Source organism: Mustela nigripes, chromosome 7 (genome assembly GCF_022355385.1).
Source record: "Mustela nigripes isolate SB6536 chromosome 7, MUSNIG.SB6536, whole genome shotgun sequence".
In the NCBI taxonomy this organism is placed as follows: domain Eukaryota; kingdom Metazoa; phylum Chordata; class Mammalia; order Carnivora; family Mustelidae; genus Mustela; species Mustela nigripes.
In genome coordinates this window covers 39,136,799-39,160,424 of record NC_081563.1, presented here as the reverse complement: position 1 = coordinate 39,160,424, position 23,626 = coordinate 39,136,799, and the positions used below count along the sequence as shown (strand labels likewise).

At 48.3% G+C, this 23,626-nt stretch overlaps 2 protein-coding genes across 3 annotated transcripts in view; one reads left to right on the top strand and one right to left on the bottom strand.

Annotated features, from left to right (window-relative positions):
• SMYD1 (SET and MYND domain containing 1) overlaps positions 1–10,799 on the top strand; it is a 41,537-nt gene extending 30,738 nt beyond the window's left edge. For both annotated transcript variants that reach the window (XM_059405646.1, XM_059405645.1), the window contains 4 exons: positions 2,263–2,355; positions 4,678–4,841; positions 5,860–6,028; positions 7,337–10,799. In XM_059405646.1, coding sequence (XP_059261629.1) covers positions 2,263–2,355; positions 4,678–4,841; positions 5,860–6,028; positions 7,337–7,495 — 585 coding nt within the window. In that variant the 3' untranslated portion in view covers positions 7,496–10,799. The remainder of the gene's footprint in view (positions 1–2,262; positions 2,356–4,677; positions 4,842–5,859; positions 6,029–7,336) is intronic.
• A 6,547-nt stretch (positions 10,800–17,346) lies between these two features.
• FABP1 (fatty acid binding protein 1) lies at positions 17,347–22,506 on the bottom strand. Its single transcript, XM_059407732.1, has 5 exons — positions 22,331–22,506; positions 20,571–20,743; positions 18,986–19,078; positions 18,505–18,577; positions 17,347–17,469 (listed from the first exon to the last, which is right to left on the bottom strand). Exons 1-4 carry the CDS (start codon positions 22,395–22,397, stop codon positions 18,527–18,529), a joined length of 384 nt encoding a protein of 127 aa, XP_059263715.1. The 5' UTR covers positions 22,398–22,506; the 3' UTR covers positions 17,347–17,469; positions 18,505–18,526.
• Between the last annotated feature and the right edge of the window lie 1,120 nt (positions 22,507–23,626).

Genomic DNA, 23,626 nt, shown 5'->3' with positions numbered 1-23,626 from the left:
GAGTCAGGCCGTGTGACAAGGGCAGGTAGATGTGCAGGATTCCAAGGAGGCCAGGTACAGAGGGAAAAGAGGATAGTCAAAATTGTAGGGACAAGAATTTCAGAGAAGCCAGAGTAGGTGAGGTGAAGAGAGGCCTAAGTAGAAAGTCCATTCCTTTAGGAGATCCTGACCCAGAAGCAAGCCGTCCTGGCCAGGGCCTCTCGTACTATAAGGTGGACCCTGCCACACTGGCTCAGGACACCTGGGAAGCTGAGGGAAGATCCCGGTCTCCATCTCTTAAGGGAGTATGTTTTTAAGGGGATGAATGCCCATCCTCCTGTTACTTTTTGATAGTGTGGTGAAGGTGACCTCACAAAACAATGTAGGCAGAAAATCTAAATGAAACCTCTGACTCAGTTCCTCATAGTGAGAAATTTTGAAAACTGGAGAACTGGCTAAGTAAATTAATTTGGCTTTATACAGTGGAAAACTCTACAATTAATCGAAGTGGTAATGTGTTTTTATATTGGTATGGGAAAATATCCATACCTACTGAGTGAAAGAACAGACTATTGACAGAAATCTGGTACACTTCCAGTTGGAAGAACTATCTGCGCTGTTGGCATATACACACATGCCTGTGTACACCTACGGAACGCAGTTCAGCCAGTAGGTGCTGATAAGGCCGTAATCGACATGCTTCCTGTTTATGGTCAGTGTCTGTTGATTGGTCAGTGCCTTTCCTGGCCAGTTGTTAAATATTTTAAATATTATGCCTATATGTATGCATTGGAAAATGTTCCTCGAAATGGTGTGGTCATTGTGGAGTGGATTCTAGGAATTTCTATTTTTATTCCCTACTTTTTTTCATATGTTTTGATTTTTTACAGTTTCCATCTATCAGTTTTGTGGGATCCAAATGAATAATGAAGTATTTTCATTTTGGAAAAAAGTTTTATCAGATATGCCTAAGGAAAAAAAACCGGGGGCGGGGGGAAGAAAAAGAAAAAGTTAATTCCAGAAAGGAGTTTCTCATATGGACAAGCACAGCAAGTAAACTTTTTCTTTGGAAATTGAGAAGTTTGACATTCCTTTCTTCAAAATTGTGATGCCTTCATGGGCTTCTTAATTGAGATACCTCTTTCCCTGAAAAGCAAAACCTCATTCTTTTAAAAATAAGATCATTAAGGGGGTACCTGGGTGGCTCAGTCTGTTAAGTGTCTGCCTTCGGCTCAGGTCATGATCCCAGGGTCCTGGGACTGAGTCCCACATCAGGCTCCTTGCTCAGTGGAAAGCCTGCTTCTCCCTTTGCCTCTTGCCCTGCTTGTGCACTCGCCCTCGCTCGCTCTCTCTCTCTGAGACATAAATAAATAAATAAATAAATAATCTTTTAAAAAAGTAAGATCACTAGAGGGGCACCTGGGTGGTACAGTTGACTAAGCATCTGACTCTTGGTTTCGGTTCATGTCAGGATCTCAGGGTCATGATATGGAGCCCTGCATCAGGCTCCTTGCTCAGCACAAAGTTGCTTAAGACTCATTCACCCTCTCCCTCTGTCCCTTCCCACCTCAAATAAATGAGTAAATCTTAAAAAAAAAAAAAAAATCACTAGACCACTCAGGTAAACGCTATAAGCCTAATGAATCCAGATTTCACAGAAACAGCTGACAAACTCTCTTATGATATAACCTGGTCAAGACAAAGAACTAGGAACTGGATGCTAAGATACTTCAGAAGGATCTGAATGCCCACAGCCACAAATCCTCCTTTTAATAAATTCCAGTGGCAAACTGGAGTAGGATTCTTTTTGGTCAAGCCTTAAGCTTCAGTCCTCAGCTCTGTGCTGGTCAGTATGTAAATCGGTGAGTTGAGCAAAGACTAAAATGCAAGGGCATATGTGGTTGACTTGAAGTGATGAGGAACAATGGGAAATATTCAGGTGATAGGCTAAAAATCCAAAATGCCAGAGAAAATACCACAGAGTTCAAGGTCCAATTCGGCCCTGGGGTCCAAAAACCCAGGCGAGAGTGCAAGGTGGGGAACGACTGGCTGCCAGCAAGGCTCTGGGGCTTGGTCAGTGGAAAGTGTCCCTGAGTCAGAAGCTTGATGAGGGAGCTGCAAAAGCTGTAGGAATCTGGAGCTTCCTGTATGGAAGTGAAGCATTCAGAATGAGGAAGGCCTCCATCTTGCACGACACTGAATGTCAAAGATGGCGACTCTGCAGAGATGCAATGGGTTGCTTCGTGAAGGGGGGTTCTAACTCATCGTCCCTCTCTTTCCCAGCCGTCTCAGGAAGTGGTAAAGGAGATGATACAATTCTCCAAGGATACCCTGGAAAAAATTGACAAGGCTCGCTCTGAGGGTCTGTACCATGAGGTAAGAATCCGTTTTTATAGGGATGGGATGGGGAAAAGAGCAAAAAGGTTCCTTGGTAAGCAGGGCAGTGGGGGGTGGGGGGTGGGGGGAGATGGAGTCGGGTGGAGATGAGGAGACGACCAAGCAGGTTGTTTTTCTGGAGGATGCCACTTGGTTCGGACTGTGACTCTTCTTGTCTTCAGAGCCTCCTCGAGGTATGTTGTCAGGGACTGTTCAGCCTACTGAAACTGGGTCTGGGGAGAGCACAGGCAGCCTGACAAATGTCCCTGGGGGATCTGTGATAGCTCAGGTTGGCATCAGAGGTGGAGGAATGGAGTGGCAGTGGCTTGCTTGCTTTTTCATAATGGAATGCATGTCCTGGCTACAGTTTTCAGTCTCTACTGAGTATTCAGTCCTGGCTCTCAAAGAAGCAGACTTATTAACTGTCTGTGCACTAGAATCATGGAAAAGTCCTGATACGCAGACACCAACCCAGGACAATTTTATCAAAATCTCTTGGGGTGGAACCCAGATGTCAGGATTTTTAAAGCTCTCAAGTGATCTCAACAGTCACCCAAAGTTGAGACAAACCACCCCCTCTCCCCCCTCCCAAGTAAACACTGACCTGCAGAGCATTTCATCAAAGTCACCAGGGCAGCCTGCTGGAAATGCACAGTCCTGTGTCCCACCCCCTCTGATTCATCCAGACTGCAACAGACTGCGAATCAGTATTTCGTTTCCAAGCTTTTTAAACATCTCAGGCATGTAGCTGGGCTTGGAAACCACTAAGGGGTGGCAATGTGAGAGATGAATGTGTGTTCACTTCTGTCTGCTTGTCCTTTATCTTCATCCTCCTCGTTTACTCATTCATTGCACATTTAAAAAAAGATTTTGTTTGTTTATTTGACAGACAGAGATCACAAGTAGGCAGAGAGGCAGGCGGGAGGTTGTGGGGGAGAAGCAGGCTCCCCGCTGAGCAGAGAGCCCAATACCGGGCTTGATTCCAGGACCCTGAGATCATGACCTTAGCCGAAGGCAGAGGCTTTAACCCACTGAGCCACCCAGGCGCCCCATCATTGCACATTTTTGAGCCCTTAGTGGGGTGACCAACACAGATCTGCTCCTTGCTTCCCGGGAGTTCTGTCAGGTGGGGAGATGGTCACATCAATGGGTGTTTTTGTACAATGTGGAAACCCTGTGTCGGAGGCCTGACATAGGGGCTGGAGCAACCAGGAGGACTGCGGTGGTTCCCTCTCCTCTTCCTTGCAAACTAAGCCGGGCCAGGTGGAGGGCTGGACACTGGCCCCATGGGTTGAAGAGGATTGTCTTCGAGATGAATGGATTGTGGGCCCACATTTTGTCACACCCCGACTCAGTTGCCTCATGGGACTGGGAGAATCTCAGAGCAAGTTTAGCTTCTGCTCATTTGAAATGGAAGAAATCATGTGGCATTTCTCTCATGACAGTGGCAAGGCAAGAAGAGAACAATGAGCAACTAAAATCCAGAGACCATCTGACTTTGTAGGGTCAGCCTAAACCTGTGTAGACACATGAGTCAGGCAGGAAAGCTTGACACTGAGCTGACTGGTGTCAGGCGTGTCTTATTCCTCACCAGAACCAATGCGACACCCTCCTGGTGGGTCTCCTGGCCTCCTGGGAGCCTCTCTGCCACTCATGTTGTACACTTTCCTCGGAGAATGATTGTCCAGCCTCACTGTGCATAAGGACCACTCAGGGGCTTGTACAAACTACGGATGCCTGGGACCACCCCCGACCCGGTCTCCACACAGCCCCAGATACTTGGTTTCACTTGGTCTGGGGTAGGGCCCACACACCATGCCGTTTTTAAAAAGGTCTGCAGGTAATTCCGGAGCCCCACCGGGGTGGAGAATCACAGGAATGGTTGTTAAGATAAAGCATAACTGCTTAGTTTGAATTTTTGCTCCATGTTTTACTACCTGTGTGACTTTGGCCAAGTACTTACCCTCTCTGTGCTTCAGTTTCCTTATCTGGCAAAATGGGACTATTAGTAGTATCTATGTCATTGTACTGTTGTGAGAATCAATCAGTCCATCAGTCTCTCCCTTTCATAACTCTCTGCTCCCTACTGATCATGAGAACACCTCTCTTTGCTTGTTGCCATGTCAGCCACATCTCCCACGGTTACCCTCTTCATCCCCACTCGTAGCAAAATAGGACCGTTTTGTTATTCAGATCACAAACTTGGGCTTTTCCACCCCTGTCAGCAATGTCCTGAGCCTTAAAAGAAGGGGTGTCCAGGGTTATGGTGATGCTCCCCTGCGTGAGGGCAGTGGTAACGGACGGGGCCTGTGTCTCCTCCAGGTTGTGAAATTATGCCGGGAGTGCCTGCAGAAGCAGGAGCCAGTGTTTGCCGACACCAATCTCTACACGCTGCGGATGCTGAGCACTGTTTCCGAGGTCCTCTCCTACCTCCAGGCCTTCGAGGAGGCCTCCATCTACGCCAGGAGGATGGTGGATGGCTATATGTAGGTAGCAGTGCTGGGTCTCAGAAAGTACCCTGGAATGTGTCTATTTCAGGGATGGCAAATAGACAGCACACGCGTTGCTACTTCCCCTTCCTGTAACTCACCCAGGCATCAGTAATTGATTGTGGTTCTCTCTATCTTTACGACTGAGCATTTTTACCGCAGTACTTTGAGTAGTAATAACCAGATCTTCAGGGCTGGTACCTGCAATGAAACCTATCTGTCATCTCTGGTCTTTCCCACATCCTCCAGCTCATCTATCACTTGGGCAGCGGCTTCTGCTTTTGGTTTTCTTAAGGCTAAGTCCCACTTAATTTAAGTGCTCAGAAAGGTTTGTCTCTCCAGCAGTCAGCATAGGCAACCTTTCTTTTATTAATGAATGAATGAATGAATGAATAGAAGAGGTGTTAGCCAAGCCTGCTTTCACATTATAAAATGCAGAGCCCCTGCCTTCTCTCTGCCAATGTCTTCTCTTGCCTTCCATGTCCACATTGGCATGTGACTTTGTATCTTTGGCCAAATGAGTAAGTTGGCACAAGCAGGTTCCCTTTTTTTTGCGAGTATGTTATTCATAAACAAAAGCCAGGAAAATGGTGCAATATGCTAAAACTATTAGGAGGGTGCCAAGGAGGTGAGAATACAGTTCTGTCCCAAGAAGGACATTCAAGTTCTTTTTATTCCCCTGAACTTCCACTTTCCAGGAAGAGGGCTGGGGTGTCCCCGAGAGCTCCTCTCTTCCTGTTTTCCCGTGTGGAGTCCTGACTCTTGCCCATGAGGACTTGGCTTCATGACCCAGGGCAGAGTCTCAGTTCCCACAAGCCTCACCGTACGGGGTGTTTGGTAACTTCTCCCCTTCTCTGTGGCTCAGTCCCTGCTCCATGGGCTACAGATGCCTCCCGGTGCTGGGGGGAGAGCAGATGGACCAAGTCAATGAGGGTACTTGGTAAGTTGTCAGATGCTGTGCAGAGGTAAGGAAGGTTGGGATTATCTGTGACAATTATTTGCTGTGTCCCCACAGGAAGCTCTACCACCCCAATAATGCCCAACTGGGGATGGCTGTGATGCGGGCAGGGCTGACCAACTGGCATGCTGGTAACATCGAGGTAGGGCACGGGATGATCTGCAAAGCCTACGCCATTCTCCTGGTGACCCACGGACCCTCCCACCCAATCACCAAGGACCTAGAGGCAAGTAGCATGTCTGGATTGGGCCTCCTTTTCTGGTCCGAGCTCTCTCTACAGATGGGAGCTGGGTTCTAGACTCTGCTTTTTGGAAAGTCCATAGATTGCCCACTGGAGCAGAAGGAAATTCAGAAATGCTTTAGACCACTTGCCTTGTTTTACATCTGAGCAAACTGAAGCTCCTGGAAGGGCCTAGCCTGGCCATGGTCCCATGGCAAGTGGATGGCAAAGTTGAGGTTCGAAGCCAGAGATGCGCCAAGCGTGGACAGAGAAAGCCCACCCAGCAGTGTGTGTGTACCCTTGTACCTTGCAAGATGTGCTGTGCAGAGTGGAGCAGGGGAGCGCAGGCTCTAGAGTCAGACTGCTGGGATTAAACTCCAGCTTCACTCCTTTCCAGCTGTGTGAGTGCAGACATGGAATGTGTGCGCCTCAGTCTTCTCAGCAGTAAAATGGACAAAAGGGTAGGGGTGTGATAAGGGTTCCATGCGTTAATGTATGAAAAGCACTCAGAACAGTGCCTAGCAAGTGGCATGCTCGTAATAATTGCTGTTTTCCTTTGTGCTTTGAAGGGCTGGTTTGTTTGAGGGTGATGGACTTCAAAGGACTGTCCTCAGTCAGTACAGTACAGGGAAAGAGGATAGATTTTGGTGTCATAAAATGTCTGAGAAGACTAACTTTATGCCTGGTATACTAAGCTTGACTGCTGTATCCTCAGCCCCTCAGTGATGCCTGAGAAATAGTGCTTGAATAGAAATGTGGGAGCCTGGGGTTTTCTGTATGTCACATACTATACTCTTCCTGGTCCACTGTGAAGTATGAAGGAATCTCACCTACTTTATGTACGAGGAAACTGAACCCTGAAGGGATTGTCACTTGCCTAAGGTCCCAGAATGTTAGTGGGGACCTGTGTGCAGGATCCAGGGCTCAAATCTAGGTCCCCTCTGGTCCGTCCCTGCAAACAAGCATTCTTTGCCAAGAACATTCCCTCGAGCGACTCTCTCAGGCGTCTAACTCCCTCTTCCTAACAAACCAAGCCCACTCCCAGGACATTAAGCTCCCAGAGGATGAGTGAGTGAGTGTGTGTGTGTGTGTGTGTGTGTCTGTGTCTGTGTCAGTGTGTATGACTGTATGTGTCTGTATGTGAGTATGTTTGAGTGTGTGTGAGTGTGTCCTCTGAGCGCGTGCAGCTGAATCTCAGTGACTGGGAGTCCTTTACTCTGTTGTCTGCCCTTTACGAAAGGACCAAGGTAGGTCAGAAGCCAGCATGTCCCTATGGCCTGTTGTCACTGTATGTGGCGTATCTCTGTCCCACAGGCCATGCGGGTGCAGACGGAGATGGAGCTGCGCATGTTCCGCCAGAACGAGTTCATGTACCACAAGATGCGCGAGGCTGCGCTGAACAACCAGCCCATGCAGGTCATGGCCGAGCCGAGCAGTGAGCCAACCCTGGCTCTGTTCCATAAGAAGCAGTGAGGCCCTGTTTGGTGGGGGCGGACTCCATGCCTGGGGAACTGGGGAGACATTCTGGAGGGAGTGGGTTTCTGGGAAGACCCTGGATGAGGATGTTCACTCTTGTTGCTGTGGGAATGTACTGTCCTGTGTTCTCAGGTCAGTTTGGTTCATTAAACTTAGTTCAGTTCAGCTGAACCCTATCCGAGCCCCGCCTGGCCCGGCTTATCCTACCAATATTTATTGGGAGGAAAGCCCTAGGGATAAAGAAGCTTCAAGCGTAGCTGGGGAAGTGAAATGTAAACAGCTAAAGCAAAGTGTAATAAATGCAGCGGTAAACCGTATGGAGGGCGCAGTGGAGGGCATATGTCTGGTATGTGGGAGTGTGTGTATGCATTGGGAAGGGCATCATGGAGGAGGTGACATTTGAGGCGAGGGTGGCAGGGGCCTGGAGCCTCAGGAGGCTGCTCACTGATCTGCATTATCTCTGGGGCTGCTGGTCTCATTCAGGGTCTGGATTACTCAGGTCTTATCCGACGAGGATGGGTGACATCGGGCTTCCTCAGGTTAGTTAGCATGGAACTATGAAGAAGGGGCCATGTTTGGACCATTTAGGTTCTACTTGGAGAATCAAAACCTCTTAGTAAATATGAGAATGAGGTGAATATGCAGAAAGAGGTGTGCCTTTGCCTTAGCCACTGGATTCCTCAGTTTAAGGTCTGGATTGCAAGTAATATTCGGAAACTATTTCTAAAATACCCAGAAAATGTCTCCTTCCCTCACCTTCACTGCCAAGCTTTGATTCCCTGTGATGTGGGTGCCACTTGGACAATATCTGAGATCTTCCTGGCCATTGGCCAAGTAGGATTGAAGTTGTAGCAGGATGAAGCTGAGGGAGAAACTTGTGCGATGGGTCTTGGGTTCAGCAGAATTGGTTTTGGAGAGTTTTATTTGCTTACATGTGCCTGGATGGTCTTTACCAGCTTAGACATCATCATAGGCCCTCGGTAAATTTCTGTTCTTAGTAAGGAATAATTGTGATTTCCCTTGCTTAATTTCTTTCACTGCCCATGCCCTGGGATCTCTGCTCTCTCACCAGGAAGAGTGTCTAATCCAGACTCTGCATGCCTAGGTTAGGATCTCCTTGGTGATGTGACCCACTTGCCATCATGTCCCGAGAGGTTGCTGTGGTTTCCACCCAAGAGTGAGGGTCTTGGAATCAGCCAATCTAGTTGTCCTGTTATCTTCTGGAGTTCTAGAATTCTCACCAATGTTTTAGGGGAATCCTGGAGCAAAGCTGTCCATTAGGGGTTGTCACCAAGTTTTCCAAACCATGACCCCAGAGCTCTAGCTACCATCTTGAAGTGATCCCACCAAGCCCCATATTTGTCACCTCTGCCTCAAATGTTAGTTCCTCCATCTCCCACTTCATCCTCAGAACCACCTCCTGCCTCCCTCTTAACTTCTCCAATGGCTCTTCAAATATGCCAAAAACTGGTCCAAAGCTCTGTGAGTGTGCTACCTCTTTGCAGAATACTCATGCCTGGCATTCAACTGTTCTTCAAGGTTATCCCCTTCTCTAGAAGCTTTCACAGGAAGACTGGCAGTCTTCCAAGCCTTCATTCTAATAGGCCTAGAGATGGCACCAGCATTCTCCCAGGAACCCAGAGCACATTCAAATGATCACTCTCCTGCCTTACTGTAAAGCCGCCCTCCAAGCCTCTTCTCTTCTTTGTCACCATCCTCTGTGTACCTCTCTGAACACAAGCACTTCTCCACACTCCTTGCCAGCCTCAGCTGGCCTTTGGGTGCAGCCTGGAAGTGTTTCATGTGCCCCTCATTGGCTCTCTCTCCCTTTTGCCCAGTAACTATCTCAGCCCTTCACCTCTGCCGTCTAGTCTTGTGCTTTCAGCAGAAGCTCATCTCCCGCTTCGTAGAGAAACAGAGGTCTCTGATTGGACGCCCTCAGTTCTCTTCCCACATTCATGCACGTCTTGTCTGTCTTGACCTTCTTTCCCTCTTTCTCATGTCAGTGGAATGGGAGCCCCTCTCCTCCCACAAAACTAACTCTCCACCTGTGTCCTGGACTCCTCTGAAGTCCTCGGGCCTTACTTCACCTGTATTTCCCTCTCCACCCTGGATCCAGATTGTTCCTCCATCCACTGCCTTCCTCATAAACAAACATGCTGAGGATTCTTGGATCATAATCTTCACAGCTGAGTATGTTTTTTAAAGGACTTGTCTCTCATAGTTATTATCTGCCTTTCTTCACTTTCCATTTCTTCCTGAACCCCCTGCAGGCTGGCTTCCTGAACTCCACTAATATGGCTCATACAAGGTCACCTCTGGCAGGGTAGCTTCTCGTCCGTATTTGGCTTCCCTGCATCAGGTGACACTCCCAACCCTTGATTTCTGGGTATCATTTCCTTGTGATGATCCTCTGATGTCCGTGGTTTCTCCATCTTCTTCCCTAACCCTGTTTCTCTGCCTGCCACCGATACATTGGCGTTTCCTGGGGTTGGGTTTGTTCTTTCTCGTTACTCTTGGATCGTCCTTATCTCACTCTGCACACACTCCCTGCATGAGCCCGGCTAGGCCCTTTGTTGAATCACTACCTTGAGGCTGATGTTCTTAACTCCCTTTTCCCAGGCCTTGCTCAGGAGCTCCAGCCCCACATGCTCTCTCGAATGTTCTCCAGGCACATCACACTTGGCACATCCAAACTGAAACTCTTTCTCTTTCCCTTGTCCCCTCTCCCACATCTGTCCCTCAACACCCTGCCAGGAACACCCGACTTCTGTTCTAGTCTCTCACTTCCATTGCATCCTAGACACCAATCTGACCTGCTCACTCCTGGGTCCCTGAGTGACTCATGTTCTCCTGGGCCTCTCTTTGAGTTTTGAACCATTCTATCTAAAATATCTGTAACCTGCCAACTCCAGTTCCTCTTTCAACATCCAGTTAGGAAATCACCCCTTCAGTGAAGCCTTTCGCCAAGGCCTTAGCTTTTGCTGCCTGCCTGTCTGAGTCTCTGATATCACCTTCAAACCCCCCACCAGAACATTCTCCTCATGGCATCACAGTTGCCTTTTTACTTATCTGCCTCCTCCATCAGATTGTGAACAGAAGCCGTGTCCCTTTAATTTTTTCCTATCCCCAGAACCTAGCCTGGGTCCTGGAATATAGTAGGTGCTCAGTTAATGTGTGTTGAGTGAATGAATAAGTGAATGAACTTGCTTATTTCAGAGCAGAAGAAACATAAAACTGCATATTTTGAGTTTTTATGTCGTAGCAGTCAACAAAGGCCATTAAATCATCTGTATTTCCAAGCAAATGTGTGTGGCTTCTTTCTTTGTGACAGTCTATTTAGAGCAGTGCTGTCGAATAGAACTTTCTGTGATGATGAAAATATATTGTGTCTGTATCATCAAATATAGTACCCACTCACAACATGTGACTAAGCTCTTGAAATGTATCTAGTGTAAGTGAGGAACTGAATTTTAAATTATACTTCATTTCAGTTTAAATAGACAATGTGGCTATTGGCTGCTGTAATAGACAATGCAGTTTTAGAGAATAGCATACTTTTAAGATTATGGACACTGAGACCAGTGACGTTCCTATGTCAGCTCTCCTGATGTCAGCGGGATGACGATGTAGGACTGGTGATTTCACCCAGGCCTGTTTCCTCATTTCTACCTACCACACAGATTTGCTGTTGTGAAAGCCCTTTGAACAATGCCTGGCCCATCCTAAGTGCTCCAGGGGCACTCCAGCCATGCTTCTGTCGAGGATCCCTCCCCCTGCAGAGAAGGTGAAGGTGGAGGGCAGACAGGAGCAGCAGTGGGCGGCCAGCTCTGGAGAGCCGACTGTGCCCTTCTCTTCCAGACTCCGCATTCAGCACCATCACGTTGATAGCTCGATGTTGGCCATGGTGGGAATATTTATACTGGGGCAATCGGCTTAACTTTAGAAGAACACATGAATTTTGGGGAGTTGTCCATCTATAAAAATGGAGTTTGCTACATGGAAGTAACAGAACGAATAGTTAAAAATGCCATTAAAGAAATCTTTCCTAACCCTGGGGTGAAATCTGCATTCTGAAGCTTGTGCCCCAGGACCATGACTAAACAATCTAGGACCTCTGTCTGATTCCTCCCCTTCTGACTAGGCCACCGCTCACTGCACCACCAGTGTGTCGACAGACCCCTGTATTTAGGGCCCGATACAGCCACAGCTTGGGCCAATGGCTCAGGGTTTTCTTCTGTAAGGGTGCAGGAGGGAATCAGGAGAGCTGGGGCACACAGCAGAGAGAATGACGACACATAGGAGGGCAGTCAGCGGTGCGAGCTCCCGGCCCGAGGTGTGCACATGGTAACACGTGGTAACATCCAGGGCACGAGGATGAACAGCCCTTCTGGAAGCTCCCTTGCCCACTCCTGGTCCTGCATTACAAATCACCCAATACGTTTGCATAAGGCCCCCAGGAGTACGTCATCAGTCTTGGAGAAGCCCCACACACAGCACAACCGGGGGCTGGCACGTGTGGTCAATAATCTGGCATGAACTCGTCCTCCTCGTCAGCACCCCAGCTCCGCTTGATCTGAGAACAGTCTGGTCAAGGCACAGGACTATGGTTTCCCAGATGTCCTTAGGGGCCTGTGGCCTGTTGTTGTTGTTTTAAGCCACCTCAGTGGCTTAAAATAACACAGATTTATCATCTGACAGTTCTGGAGGTCGAAGTTCAAAATGGGTCTCACATGGCTAAAATGGAGGTGTCAGCAGAGCTGGTTCCTTCTGGAGACTCTGGGGGAAGAATCTGTTTCTTGCCTGTTCCAGTTTCTAGAAACTTCTTCGAGAATGCCCACACTCCTTGGTCTGTGGGCCCGGTCAGCAGCCTCATCACTCCTCCTCTGATCCTCCTGCCTTCCTCCTTTACTTACCAGGATACTTTGGGCCCACTGGGATGAGCCGGGATAATCTCCCCACCTCAAGGTCTTTACCTTAACGAGTCTTCCCTCCCTTGCATCACATTGCAGCCACGTGCAATCTGCCTGCTTCCTCTTCCTCATTCACCAAGATAGGGGTTGTAGGTGCTCACTAAGTGAACCTCAGTCCTGTCTCACCGCCTTCCTCTGCCCGCCTGTCCCAGGCAGGTGTGGTGTGTGTGGAATCCCGCTAGAGACCAGGCACCTTCCTGGGTATGGCAGAGAGCCGGGGACGGTGCAGGGACCTGTAACTTGAAGCATCAGAGAGCATTCCAGATGTGTGGTTTGTGTCCTTCCGTGGCATTCACATTTAGCCTCATAGGCTGGTTCTTCCTCCTTAGGCACCATCTGGCATGTCAGGGTGTGTTTCTTGTGGGAAATTTTGTCTTGCTCACAATGGTAGGTGTTCAGGCCCTTCATACTGCTCATGGCTGAACTTATCATTTCCCTCCAAACCTCCACCAGCATCCACCTAGTTCCCCAAGATCTGGGCTATTATTATTACTTTTTAGATTATTTATTCATTTCACAGACAGCACAGTAGGCAGAGAGGCAGGCAGAGATAGGGGGGAAGTAGGCTCCCCGCCGAGCAGAGAGCCCGATTGCGGGCTCGATCCCAGGACCCTGAGATCATGACCCGAGCTGAAGACAGAGCCCAACCCACTGAGCCATTAGGGGCCTCTCTCTCCTTCACCCCCTGTAACGGGCTTCTGAGCCAGTCTCTTCAGCCCAGCATCTCTCCAATTCTGAAAACAGTACCGATTCAGGCTCTAGAGACTCCGCTCTGCACAGGTCACAGGAGGTTGCTCAGGACAGGCTGGCTGAGGACCCAGCCTGGACCTATGGTGGGGCAGCATTCCCCGACCCATAATGGGTGTGCTGGCAAATATTTAATAACAGTGTTGAGAAGAGCCCAGATATGTGACACGTGCTGATTTTTATGAAATACATACATACCCTCACCAGGGCCAACACTGAAGCTACCGAGCTGTATGTTAAGTTGGGAGCTGGTTCTAGCTGATTCCCGCATACCTCTGGATGCGACCCAAGCTAGGCAATTGGGCTCTTGGCAGGGCCCTTCTGAATTGGAGGAGGGAGAGTCCCTGCTCTTCTCTGGGAACACAGCTCTCAGTGTGTGACCTGGGAGGTGCTGCTAGTGGTACTCACTGCTGTTTGGAAAGTTCTGGGAGAACCTAAATACGTCCAGAGAGAAAAAGAATGGTATAACAAGAGAACGATTGGTAACATTGTTGTAAGACTTTGGACCCACCTGTTCTTTCCACTTCTGAGTCAGTGAACCCCCTCTTCACCCCACCCGACTTTAATTTTAGCCTAAGTAAGTATATATATATTTTTTCTATTTGGGACTGAAGGAGTTCCCACTGTGCTGGTTTGTTTCTGTTTATCTTACATCTCATCTCCACTCATCTCTGCCCTGCTCTGTGCCCAGAAGGCTGATCTCTGCTTTCTTGTTCAGCCCATGGGAGGACCCAGTAGAAGAAGGGAAGACGGAAGGATGGAGAGGTGGCATGTTACTCCCCATAGCAACCCCCCTTTCCTGCCCCCGCTCTGCCTATCCAGGGTTCAGCTCCTGTTGGGTAGCTCTCCAGTGGCTCCAGTGCTCAGTGAATTCAAGTAAAGCAGTTCCCCACGTAGTGCCTTCAAGCCTGTGGTTGGTAATGGCTTTCAGTGGTTGCTCGTCCCTGGGTGCCTCACCTACCTTGTGGGCTCCCTTTACTCAAACCACACCTGTGTAAATAGTGCCTCCCTTAAATTCTCATCAGGAGAACCCTTTTGAGTGAGGCTTATTTCCTGCTGATACATCCCTGACATATATCCGTCCAATGCGCTTCTTACCTCACAGGCAGTGCCTTGGTTCAACCCCCCACATCTCTCATCTGGGCCATTGCCACAGTCTCTTAATGGAGCCTCTGTATTCAGCCTTGACCCTTCTCATTGGTCCTTGACCCCATGGCCAGAATAATTCTCTACAATGCATTTAGTATTATGTTATTCTTGAAGATAAAATATCTTCAGTGATTGCCCACTGTCTCCAGGATCGAGTCCAGACTGCTAACCAGCGTGAAAGAATATTCACGAAAGAGACTCTGTGTCCTTTCTCTGCCTCATCTTTTGCCAAGTCGCCATTTATACCATGCTTCCTGGCCAGGCAAACATCCTTGAACACTTTGAGAGTCAGCTAAAATGTCTGGAGCTTGCACCCACTAGGATCACAGCAGGGATCATACTGTTGCCATGATGGATTAGGGATTCATCTCCACCTCCCAGGACCGCAAGTCTCCAGGGGAATCATTGTCAGAGCTTAGCACTGCCCAGTCCTGATTTGACTGAATGAGGCCAGGTTGTGTGGAGAAGATACACTTAATTTGATTTCTCCATGTCTACCCCATATTGGCTCCATGAAATCCTAGAAAATCATGGATGGCCAGTGTGCCTCTAGTATATATAGAAAAAGTACTATGAAGATTGAATATTGATTAAGTTAGACACTCCCCCCAAATCACTTTCTTTACCCTAACGGGAATTAGTTTTTTAAGAAGAAGATAATTGGAAAAGTCTACATTTGCATGAATATAGATGCCGAAACTGGCTCTTTACAAATTAATGAGCACTTGTAGGTACAGAGTGTGCTCTGTCGTTGGGATGCCCACAGGACAGGTGGAGAGAAGGGAGCAGGGTCAGGAGGGGAGGGGGGTCAAGGCAAAAATAACTGATGTTATTAACTGATTAACTGATGTTAAACAACAGCTGTTTATTCAATTTATTTAAAATTGACTTCAGGCCCAAAGTTCTCTGGGCACCTATACAAAATCCAAATGCAGCATAAAATTAAATTTATTTTTTGGTATAAACACACAAACAATCCTCTCCAAAAAGGACTTGTTCCCAGGAGATCTCAGTTAGGAGGAGGCTTTGGGAATGTTTCTACAGGCTCTCTGCTCAGTGGGGAGCCTGCTTCCTCCTCTCTCTCTGCCTGCCTCTCTGCCTACTTGTGATCTCTGTCTGTCAAATAAATAAATAAAGTCTTTTAAAAAAATATTAGTGGGTATTGTTAAATGGCACACCACACAGGCTGTAACAATTTTCATCTGTACCACTGATGGGAGAGTCATTCCTCATATCCTTCCAAACACTCCCTGTTATCAACCCTTTCACTTTTTACTAGTTTTATTTGTAAAACGATATCTCATCTTACCTCCCTCCTCCCTGATTACTTTGAGACGCAGCCTGCTTCATACTGTGAATTACGCATTAATATTCTCACCCCACTTCCCACTGACTTGCTCGGCTTCTTACTGGTTTTGATAACCTCTGTTAAGTAAATCACAAGTATTTTCTTCCACTTTTTTGCTTTTTTTGGAAACTATGTTTATAGTGTCTCTTTTCATGCAAAACTTTGTTTTTGAGGTAATAATATGAATCAATCTTTTCCTTTGTGGTTTTTGCACCTTCTTTAAGAAGGTCTATACATCGATATATACTTGTTTACCTACAGTATCTATTTTTAATATTTCCCATTTATTTTCTTAGTTCTTTAGTTCATCTGGAATTTATTTTTGTGCATGGTATGTTGTAGTGTGCTATAGGATTTTTCCCCTGTATCCCCTATCTCTGAGTTCTTACTGAAGCTCTGAAACTCTTTCCTTAAGGGTGCCTTAGTACCCCAAATTATGGTTCCCCTTTTTTCCCAAGACCCTGCTCCACACAGGAGAAGGAGGGAAAACTTATGGTAGATACATGGATAGTGCAAGGCAGGAAGAATTTCATCCAATAGAGCTGTGCTGATAAATGCCAGAGAGAGGGAAAGAGCACTTTCAGCGGTATAATTTAGGAAGCCTTCTTGAAGGAGGCAGCAGTTAAATTGCTGGGGGAATGAGAAGTTGTTTAGTGGAAAAGGTTGCAGCTAGATAGGGTGGGACAGGCTATAATCATGCAAGGGTCAGCAACCTACAATGCGTGGGTCAGATCCAGCTGCCACCTGTTTCTACAAGATGTGTGAGCTAAGAATGGTATCCAGTATTTAAATGGTTGAAAAAAAAAACAAAAGAAGAAACTGTTTTATGACATATGAAAATAACATGAAATTCAAATGTCAGTGTCCATAAATAAAGTTTTGTTGGAACACAGCCATACCCACTGGTATATTGCCTGTGGCTGCTTCGTGCTCTAAAAGCAGAACTGGGGAGTTGAGGCAGAGACTGGATGGCCCACAACACTGAAAGTATTTACTCTCTGGCTTTTTACAGCAGAAGAGTCCCAACCCCTGTTAGAGAGATCTGAAGGTTTAGGAGTTTGACTGTTAATGTGCTAGGCAATGTTGTAGGAAGCATTCTGATCAGTGCTGTTTTTACAGAAGATGGCTGTTCATGGAGATTGGTAGATGGGGTGGGGGGGGCATCCAGTTCCTTGCCTGTACGGCTGACCGGGAAAGGTCATTCCAGGGTGGCTTCACAGCCACATCTCGTGTTTCTTGTAGGATAACCTGAGTGGGCAGCCTGGGGTCTGCTTTCAGGGTGAGGATCACCCTTTGGACCTGACCCAGCAGGTTAGAACATACAGATCATCAAGATATACAAAAATATAGATGATCGGGGCGGGGGGGCACCTGGATGGCTTAGATGGTTAAGTGTCTGCCTTTGGCTCAGGTCATGATCCCATGGTCCTTGGATAGAGCCCCGCATCGGGCTCCCTGCTCAGCAGGGAGCCTGCTTCTCCCTCTCCGTCTGTCTTCTGCTCTGCCTACTTGTGCTCTCTATCTCTCTCTCTGTCAAATAAATAATAAAAAATAAAATAATATACACATAGGTGATCAGGGCCCATTGATACAAATAGCACCATCATTGACAAGCCATCAAGAAGAAAAGATATTTTTTTAAAACAAAGTTTGCTTTATTACATTAATTTTACACAGTAAAAGAATATGAAGTGCAGACTTGTTTAAATTCTCTTGCTGACTCTCTTGAAGACAATGTCACCCAATGTCATGGTCTGAAAGTAAAAAAAAAAAAAAAAAAAACATCATAAAATGTTCATCTGATGTTCAGTTGTACAAGGTAATGAAGGCTACAAAATCATCCCAAATATGCTAGCATGTGAAACAACCCAAAGATTTCTCTGTTTTCTGTTAGATCAGAGGAAGGGTGGGCGATCTTTTCTAAAATCCCATGCCAAGTCTTTCCCACTTCACTTCCTCCTATGAAGAACTGTCCTGCCTTTTAGTGAATGCCTTTCTATATCGATGGCTGTGAAAGCAAGACCGTCCAAATGAGTCCAGTTCAATCCAATTTCTCGAAGTTTCATTGAGTGCCTACTATGTACCAAAGGAGCCCTTTAGCTTCAACAGCAATGGAATGGAATGAAAATATCTAGGTTTGAACCCTGGTTCTATAGCTCATTAGCCGGATGGCCTTGGACAGGTCAACCTATTAAATCCCTCATCCTGCCTCCCTCACAGCTGAGGGGAAGATTAGGGGAGCTATCAAACGCATATCCAAACAGACAAAAAGCCTATCAAAGGACTTTGGCCGGGACTGAGACCAGGACAGGCTCATTTCCCTCCACCCTGCCGGTACCTCCTTCCTGCTGTGCTCTGAATGTGCCTGGCAGGGGTGGGGACAGCATGTTTCCTTGCTGACCTTCACACTCCCCCTAGTTGAGGGATTTTCCCACTTGAACAAGGAGTGGTGTGACAGACCCCTGGGTAGCGTTCTGCCTTCTGTTACTCCCCAAAGCACTTTCTGGGGGCAAAAAGGATCCAGAGGACCCTCCTCTTCTGCTAGAGAAACACTGTGCTATTCACCCCCAAATCAGGGACAGGACATGGCCGACTCCCAGGCACCAAGGAGGATTGCCCATCTGGAGAGTGCCCCTCATAAGCTACCGTAAAATTGCTCTGAATATGATTCTCCTTGTAAAAGCCCGTGAGCAAGCCTTACGGCTCCATCGCGGTGGAGACTGAGAAAGGTGGGTCATGCTGGTGGCTCTGAAGGACCCTGTCTCTCCCTGTACCAAGCACCCACTTACCCATCCCATGTGGGATGTTTGTTTAAATTCTTTTGCTGACTCTCTTGAAGACAATGTCACCCAATGTCATGGTCTGAAAGTAAAAAAAAAATCATAAAATGATTTTTATGATCATAAAATAGGGGGGAGGCTAGCCCGCATCCACTCCAAGATGGTCCCAAGTATATGAGCCCACACCATCTCTGACGGGAGTGGCTCCCTGTAGGACTGCACAGCACACAGCTGTGGATGACAGCCCCCGCTCAGAGGAGCCCTCGTTCTGCCATTTCCTGGCTCTTCGTTGCCTCAGTTTCCCCCCTTAGAAAAGTCAGGGTGGTGGGAAGATAGAGATCATGTGTGTCAACTGCCTAGTACATCATGGGTCCTCAGTAAGTGGTAGCCAAGGTCGAGCACAGGAAAGGTGGTGGGGGAGCTGCACTTCACCCTGACTTCTCCCTTCCCCTCAAGCATGGGGAGCCACCAGCTCAGAGTGCCAACTCACGTTGGTGATCACGTCGCCATTGAGTTCGGTCACGGACTTGATGCCTTTGAAGGTTGTCACCAGTTTATTGTCACCTTCCATCTGGACCACCGCCTGCAGGGGAGAGAAGAGATGAGCTGTGAGGCAAGTCTGGGGAGGGAGCAGGACTCTTGCCTGTAACACAGGCTCCCCCCTCCCCCCCAGGTCCTGGCTGACAACAGCCAAGCCACTTACATACCCCAGTCCTCTGGATTAAAGACAGGAGGTGCATTTGGGTGGATCAGTGGGTTAAAGCCTCTGCCTTTGGCTCAGGTCATGATCCCAGGGTCTTGGGATCAAGCCCAGCATTGGGAATCTCTGCTCAGCAGGGAGCCTGCTTCCTCCTCCCTCTCTCTCTGCCTGCCTCTCTGCCTACTTGTGATCTCTATCTGCCAAATAAAATAAATAAAATCTCTAAAAAAATAAAATAAAAGCTAAAGAAAATGCCAGGGCTCCTTTGATCAAACTTTTAATTTATGGTACGTGAACTAGAAATGAGTGTAGGACACCTAAGTGGTCTCAAATGCAGGCACTAAGATAAAACTGGAAAATCCCAATTCTCCAACTGATGAACAGAGGGAATAGCAAAATTCCAAACACTAGCTGGTTGGGAGAACACCTATCTAGCTGTGGTATGTGTTCCTTCCAGCACATTTTATTGCGTATTGTGGTCTCTTTTTCGAGGTTTATGCATCCAGGAAGAGACAGCAGAAACCCAGCAGGAAACAGAAGAACCTGGACAAGGTTAAGAATGTACCTCCAAGATGGACAACTGGAAAAGGCCTGTGGTAAAACCCACAATGGCCTGCCCCTTCCTACAGGCATATCAAGAGAATTTCCCTCCTAAAGTTTATTACACATTTCCTGGCTTGTAATGTCATATCCAGGGAAGGAGAAATAAAAGTCTGTCAGTAGAGGTAAAAAGACCAACACGCTGAGGCCAAGGCACAAAGTTGTCGAGAGTGGGAGGGGTGAAGACAGCTGCTCTGTGGTGTTGGCTGTGCTAGGCATGTGGAGTTTCCCGGGGAGGAAAAGAAGTCTCTAGTGGGCACCCCACTGCCTCTGATCTCTCTGCCATCATCTTCTGGCCATTTCCACAGCTCTCAGGGCACACCCTGAGCCACAGCCCAGCAGAGTGATGCTGCCCTGCCCACTGCCTTCTGTCAGGGAGGGGAGGCTATGCCCATTTTACAGATGAGGTACCTGAGGCCAGGGGCTCAGTGACCTCTGAAGGCTTGGTCTGAGGGCCTGCCCAGGGCCTTGGTATTCTGGTGTTCTTGGTGTTGCCAGCACCTCCTCCAGGAATTCTCTGCCCATGACCAGAAACTGTAGGCTCAGCAAGGCTGGTTTACTTTGGGCTCAAGGATGACATCGCAACAAGAAGGGCATCCCTGGAGCTTCGTTCCTGAAGCTATTCGGTCTTTCTGGCTCCTACCGCAGAAGTGGAGCCACAGATAAGGTATCCGTGGTGGGAACTGTGAGGTGGGAGCCTGGCAGGATGAATCCCTAGGACCAGGTTCAGGGAAAGTTCCAGAAGCAGAGAGTGGTGTGAGGGGGCACCTCCTACCTTGACCTTCTCCCCAGTCATGGTCTCCAGCTCACACTCTTCCCCCAAGGTGAACTCATTTTGGATCACTTTGGGCCCCGTGGTGATGGTGAGCTTGAAGTGCTTCCCGTTCTGCACAATTTCTGACACCCCCTTGATGTCTTTCCCCTTCTGGATGAGTTCGTCAGGCAGACCTGGTGGAAATCATTTGAGGTTCAGAGATGAGCAGAGGTGGGAGCTGCAGGGCGGCGGTCACAGAGAAACTCTGTGGCGTGGAGTCAGACAGGGAGGGGCTGTGTCTCCCCAGAGGCCAGAGGCCCGGACTGAGTCCTGTGAGCAACATGGGCTTGGGCCTCTGAAAGGAAGGGTCAGTGTCCTGACTTGGCCTGAACTGGCGGTCCACTGTTGGGGGTTATAAAAGAAGACACGCCTGTGTCCTGAGGAACCTTTACTCTAACGAGTGCCCTGGTTCCCGCTCGCTCTTCTATCTCACACCAGACTTTGCTCTGAGTATCAGTGTTTCATTCCACACCCAGAGTGACCACACAGTTTGTGTTCTGGCCAGGTCCCTCCTGAGAGCGAGAGGGGGAGCTATCAATAATATGCCAGGACAACGCGGGCCAGCCGGGACAGCGCCCGGCGATCCTGTGGCCACGGGTCCCCCCTTCGGCCTCTGCTGTCGAGGTGCAGGGGGACTTCCTTGCCCTGGGACAGACCTTTACACCTTTCAGGGCACAGGTATGCTGTTCTACGAAGTGAGGGCCCCGTGTGTTGGCAGTAGGGGTAGAGAGTCCTATGGCCTGAGTAAGGGACTCGCAACGGAGGTGGCGTGGCACCCTGTAGGAGAAGAGCCTAGTTCTCGGCTAGCCCTGGAGGTCCTCCTCCCTCTGCCTCTGCTGTCTTCCCCACACTCTTCCCTGTTGGCACCCTTCTGTCCCACTGCCCCTTTCCTCATAGGATTCCCTCTGCCTGGAGCATGCTCCCTCACCCCATCTCCTAGGGACCGCTTGCTCACCTGACAAGGCCCAGCCGAGGCTCACCTTCACCGTGAGCAAGCCCCCCTTTGTGCCTTCCCATGAGCCCCTCATCCTTCTGCACATGACCCTGGGGGGGCACAGAGGAGTAAAGTGGGGTCTCTGGAACCAGTATCCACTTCGTATCCCAATGCAAATGCTTCCCACCTGGGTGACCTTGGTCTGTATTACTTAACCTTTCTAGGCCTCAGCTGTCTTGACTGTGAAATGGGAATGATATTACTATCCAACTCAGAGATTTTTGGTGACGATTCAATGGGGTATTGTATATTAAGGGCTTTGCACAGTGTCTGGCAGTGAGTCAGGTTAGGAGGTTAGGAAATGCTTTACTGCATCTCTACTTTTTTTCCATCTCTAAACTGTGACTTGGAAATGGGACTCATTTCCAAGTTATCTGTCTCCCTGGTATCCATCCAGCACAGTGAGCAGCATGTGGTTGGCCTGAGTCAACGTTTGTTAGAAGAAGGAATGAATGAATGAACGAACAAATGAATGGATGAGTGAATGGGGGAGGGAGGTCACACAGTGAGGGACCAGCAGAGATTGCCTATAGAATGGCCTTGTCCAGTGAGTAATAGCACAAGCTGCAAATGACTACAAAAATCCTATGCATCACATGGCCTCTGGTCTGTGCAAAGCCTGGAACCTTCCTCCCATCCCCGAATCAAGACTCTGATGAGCCACTGACAACAGGGCCAGACCCTCGCCGCCATGACCCCCACCCTTGGTGCCCAGCCCAGCACTCACCAACGGCCTTCATGAAGGCCTCAAAGTTTTCCTGGCTCTGCAGCTGGTACTTGCCGGAGAAGTTCATGGTGGCGACAAGGCTGGCTCCAAGCGGATTGGCAGCTCTGCTGGCTGGGCTGCCCAGTGTGGTCTGATTTATAGGGGGCTCCTTCCGCTTCGGATGTCGGACATAGGTCAGCCGCTGTCGACTCCTTTACGGCCAGGTTCAAACATTAACTGCTAAGAGCAATGGTCAATGATAAAAAAACAGGATTAGAGCAGAGGTTTGCTCTAATTCAGTAAACATTAGTGGCTGTCCATTAACTGCAAAGCCCTAAGTTCCTATAGCCTTTAATGTGCCAATCCTCCGTTAAATGTGCGTGTGTGTATGTGTATGTGTGCATATCTGCACACGTATGCATGCGACTGTGTTCCCAGAGATGTGTGCTTATAAACGTATGTGTGTGCCCATATCCATGTGTGTGCTTAGATCTAGACACAAAGAAAAATGCCGAAGAATGCTTTTAAACTCAAAACTTCTCCTTATTTACATAACCTTATGATCTCTTCCATCTTTTTTTTTTTTAAAGATTTTATTTATTTATTTGACAGAGAGAGACACAGCAAGAGAGGGAACACAGCAGAAGGAGTGGGAGAGGGAGAAGCAGGCTTCCCAGGGAGCAGGGAGCCTGATGCGGGACTCGATCCCAGGACTCTGGGATCATGACCGGAGCCAAAGGCAGACACTTAACGACTGAGCCACCCAGGTGCCCCATCTCTTCCATCTTTATCATTACACAAACATAATATTTACAAAGCTGTCCTAAGCCCCTGGTGCTCTTTCATATTCTGGGATTCCTCTTGATAATTCCAAGCTCTGCACTGTGAACATCAGTCTCCATTTAAGGGTATCAAACACAGCACTGCTTCCTGAAGGGTAGGTGGGAACCACAGAAACTGGGTGTGCGGAAAGTGAGAAGTATTTTATGAGGCAGAGACGAGGTAGGAGAGAGGAAGCAGGTAGTCCCAGCTGGGCCAACGAAACTCATCCAGGGAGTGCCATGCCCCATGTTTGCTTTCTCGCTGCTCCCTCTGCCCTTCCCTCCCCTTCTCCACTTGCTCACCTCCTCTAGAAATCCTCTGGGCTCATAGGGCACTTTGTAAATACCCATGGTCCAGATCCTACTGGGGTTATTTCTCTATGTTTTCTTCTTCGTTTCTTCCTTGGTATTCCCAATACGTAGCACCTCGCAGGTGTCCATGATAGGTCAGTAAACAAAAAACCATCAAAAGATAATGAGGCCATGGATCTCCTTG

What these genes read in the sequence shown, in the direction of transcription:
- FABP1 (XM_059407732.1), bottom strand. Translation starts at nt 22,397, where the DNA reads ATGAACTTCTCCGGCAAGTACCAGCTGCAGAGCCAGGAAAACTTTGAG. An exon ending in GGCCTTCATGAAGGCCGTTG is followed by an intron (nt 20,744 to 22,330) that starts GTGAGTGCTGGG and finishes GATTTCCACCAG; the next exon opens with GTCTGCCTGACGAACTCATC. An exon ending in ATGGCGACGTGATCACCAAC is followed by an intron (nt 18,578 to 18,985) that starts GTGAGTTGGCAC and finishes TTTTACTTTCAG; the next exon opens with ACCATGACATTGGGTGACAT.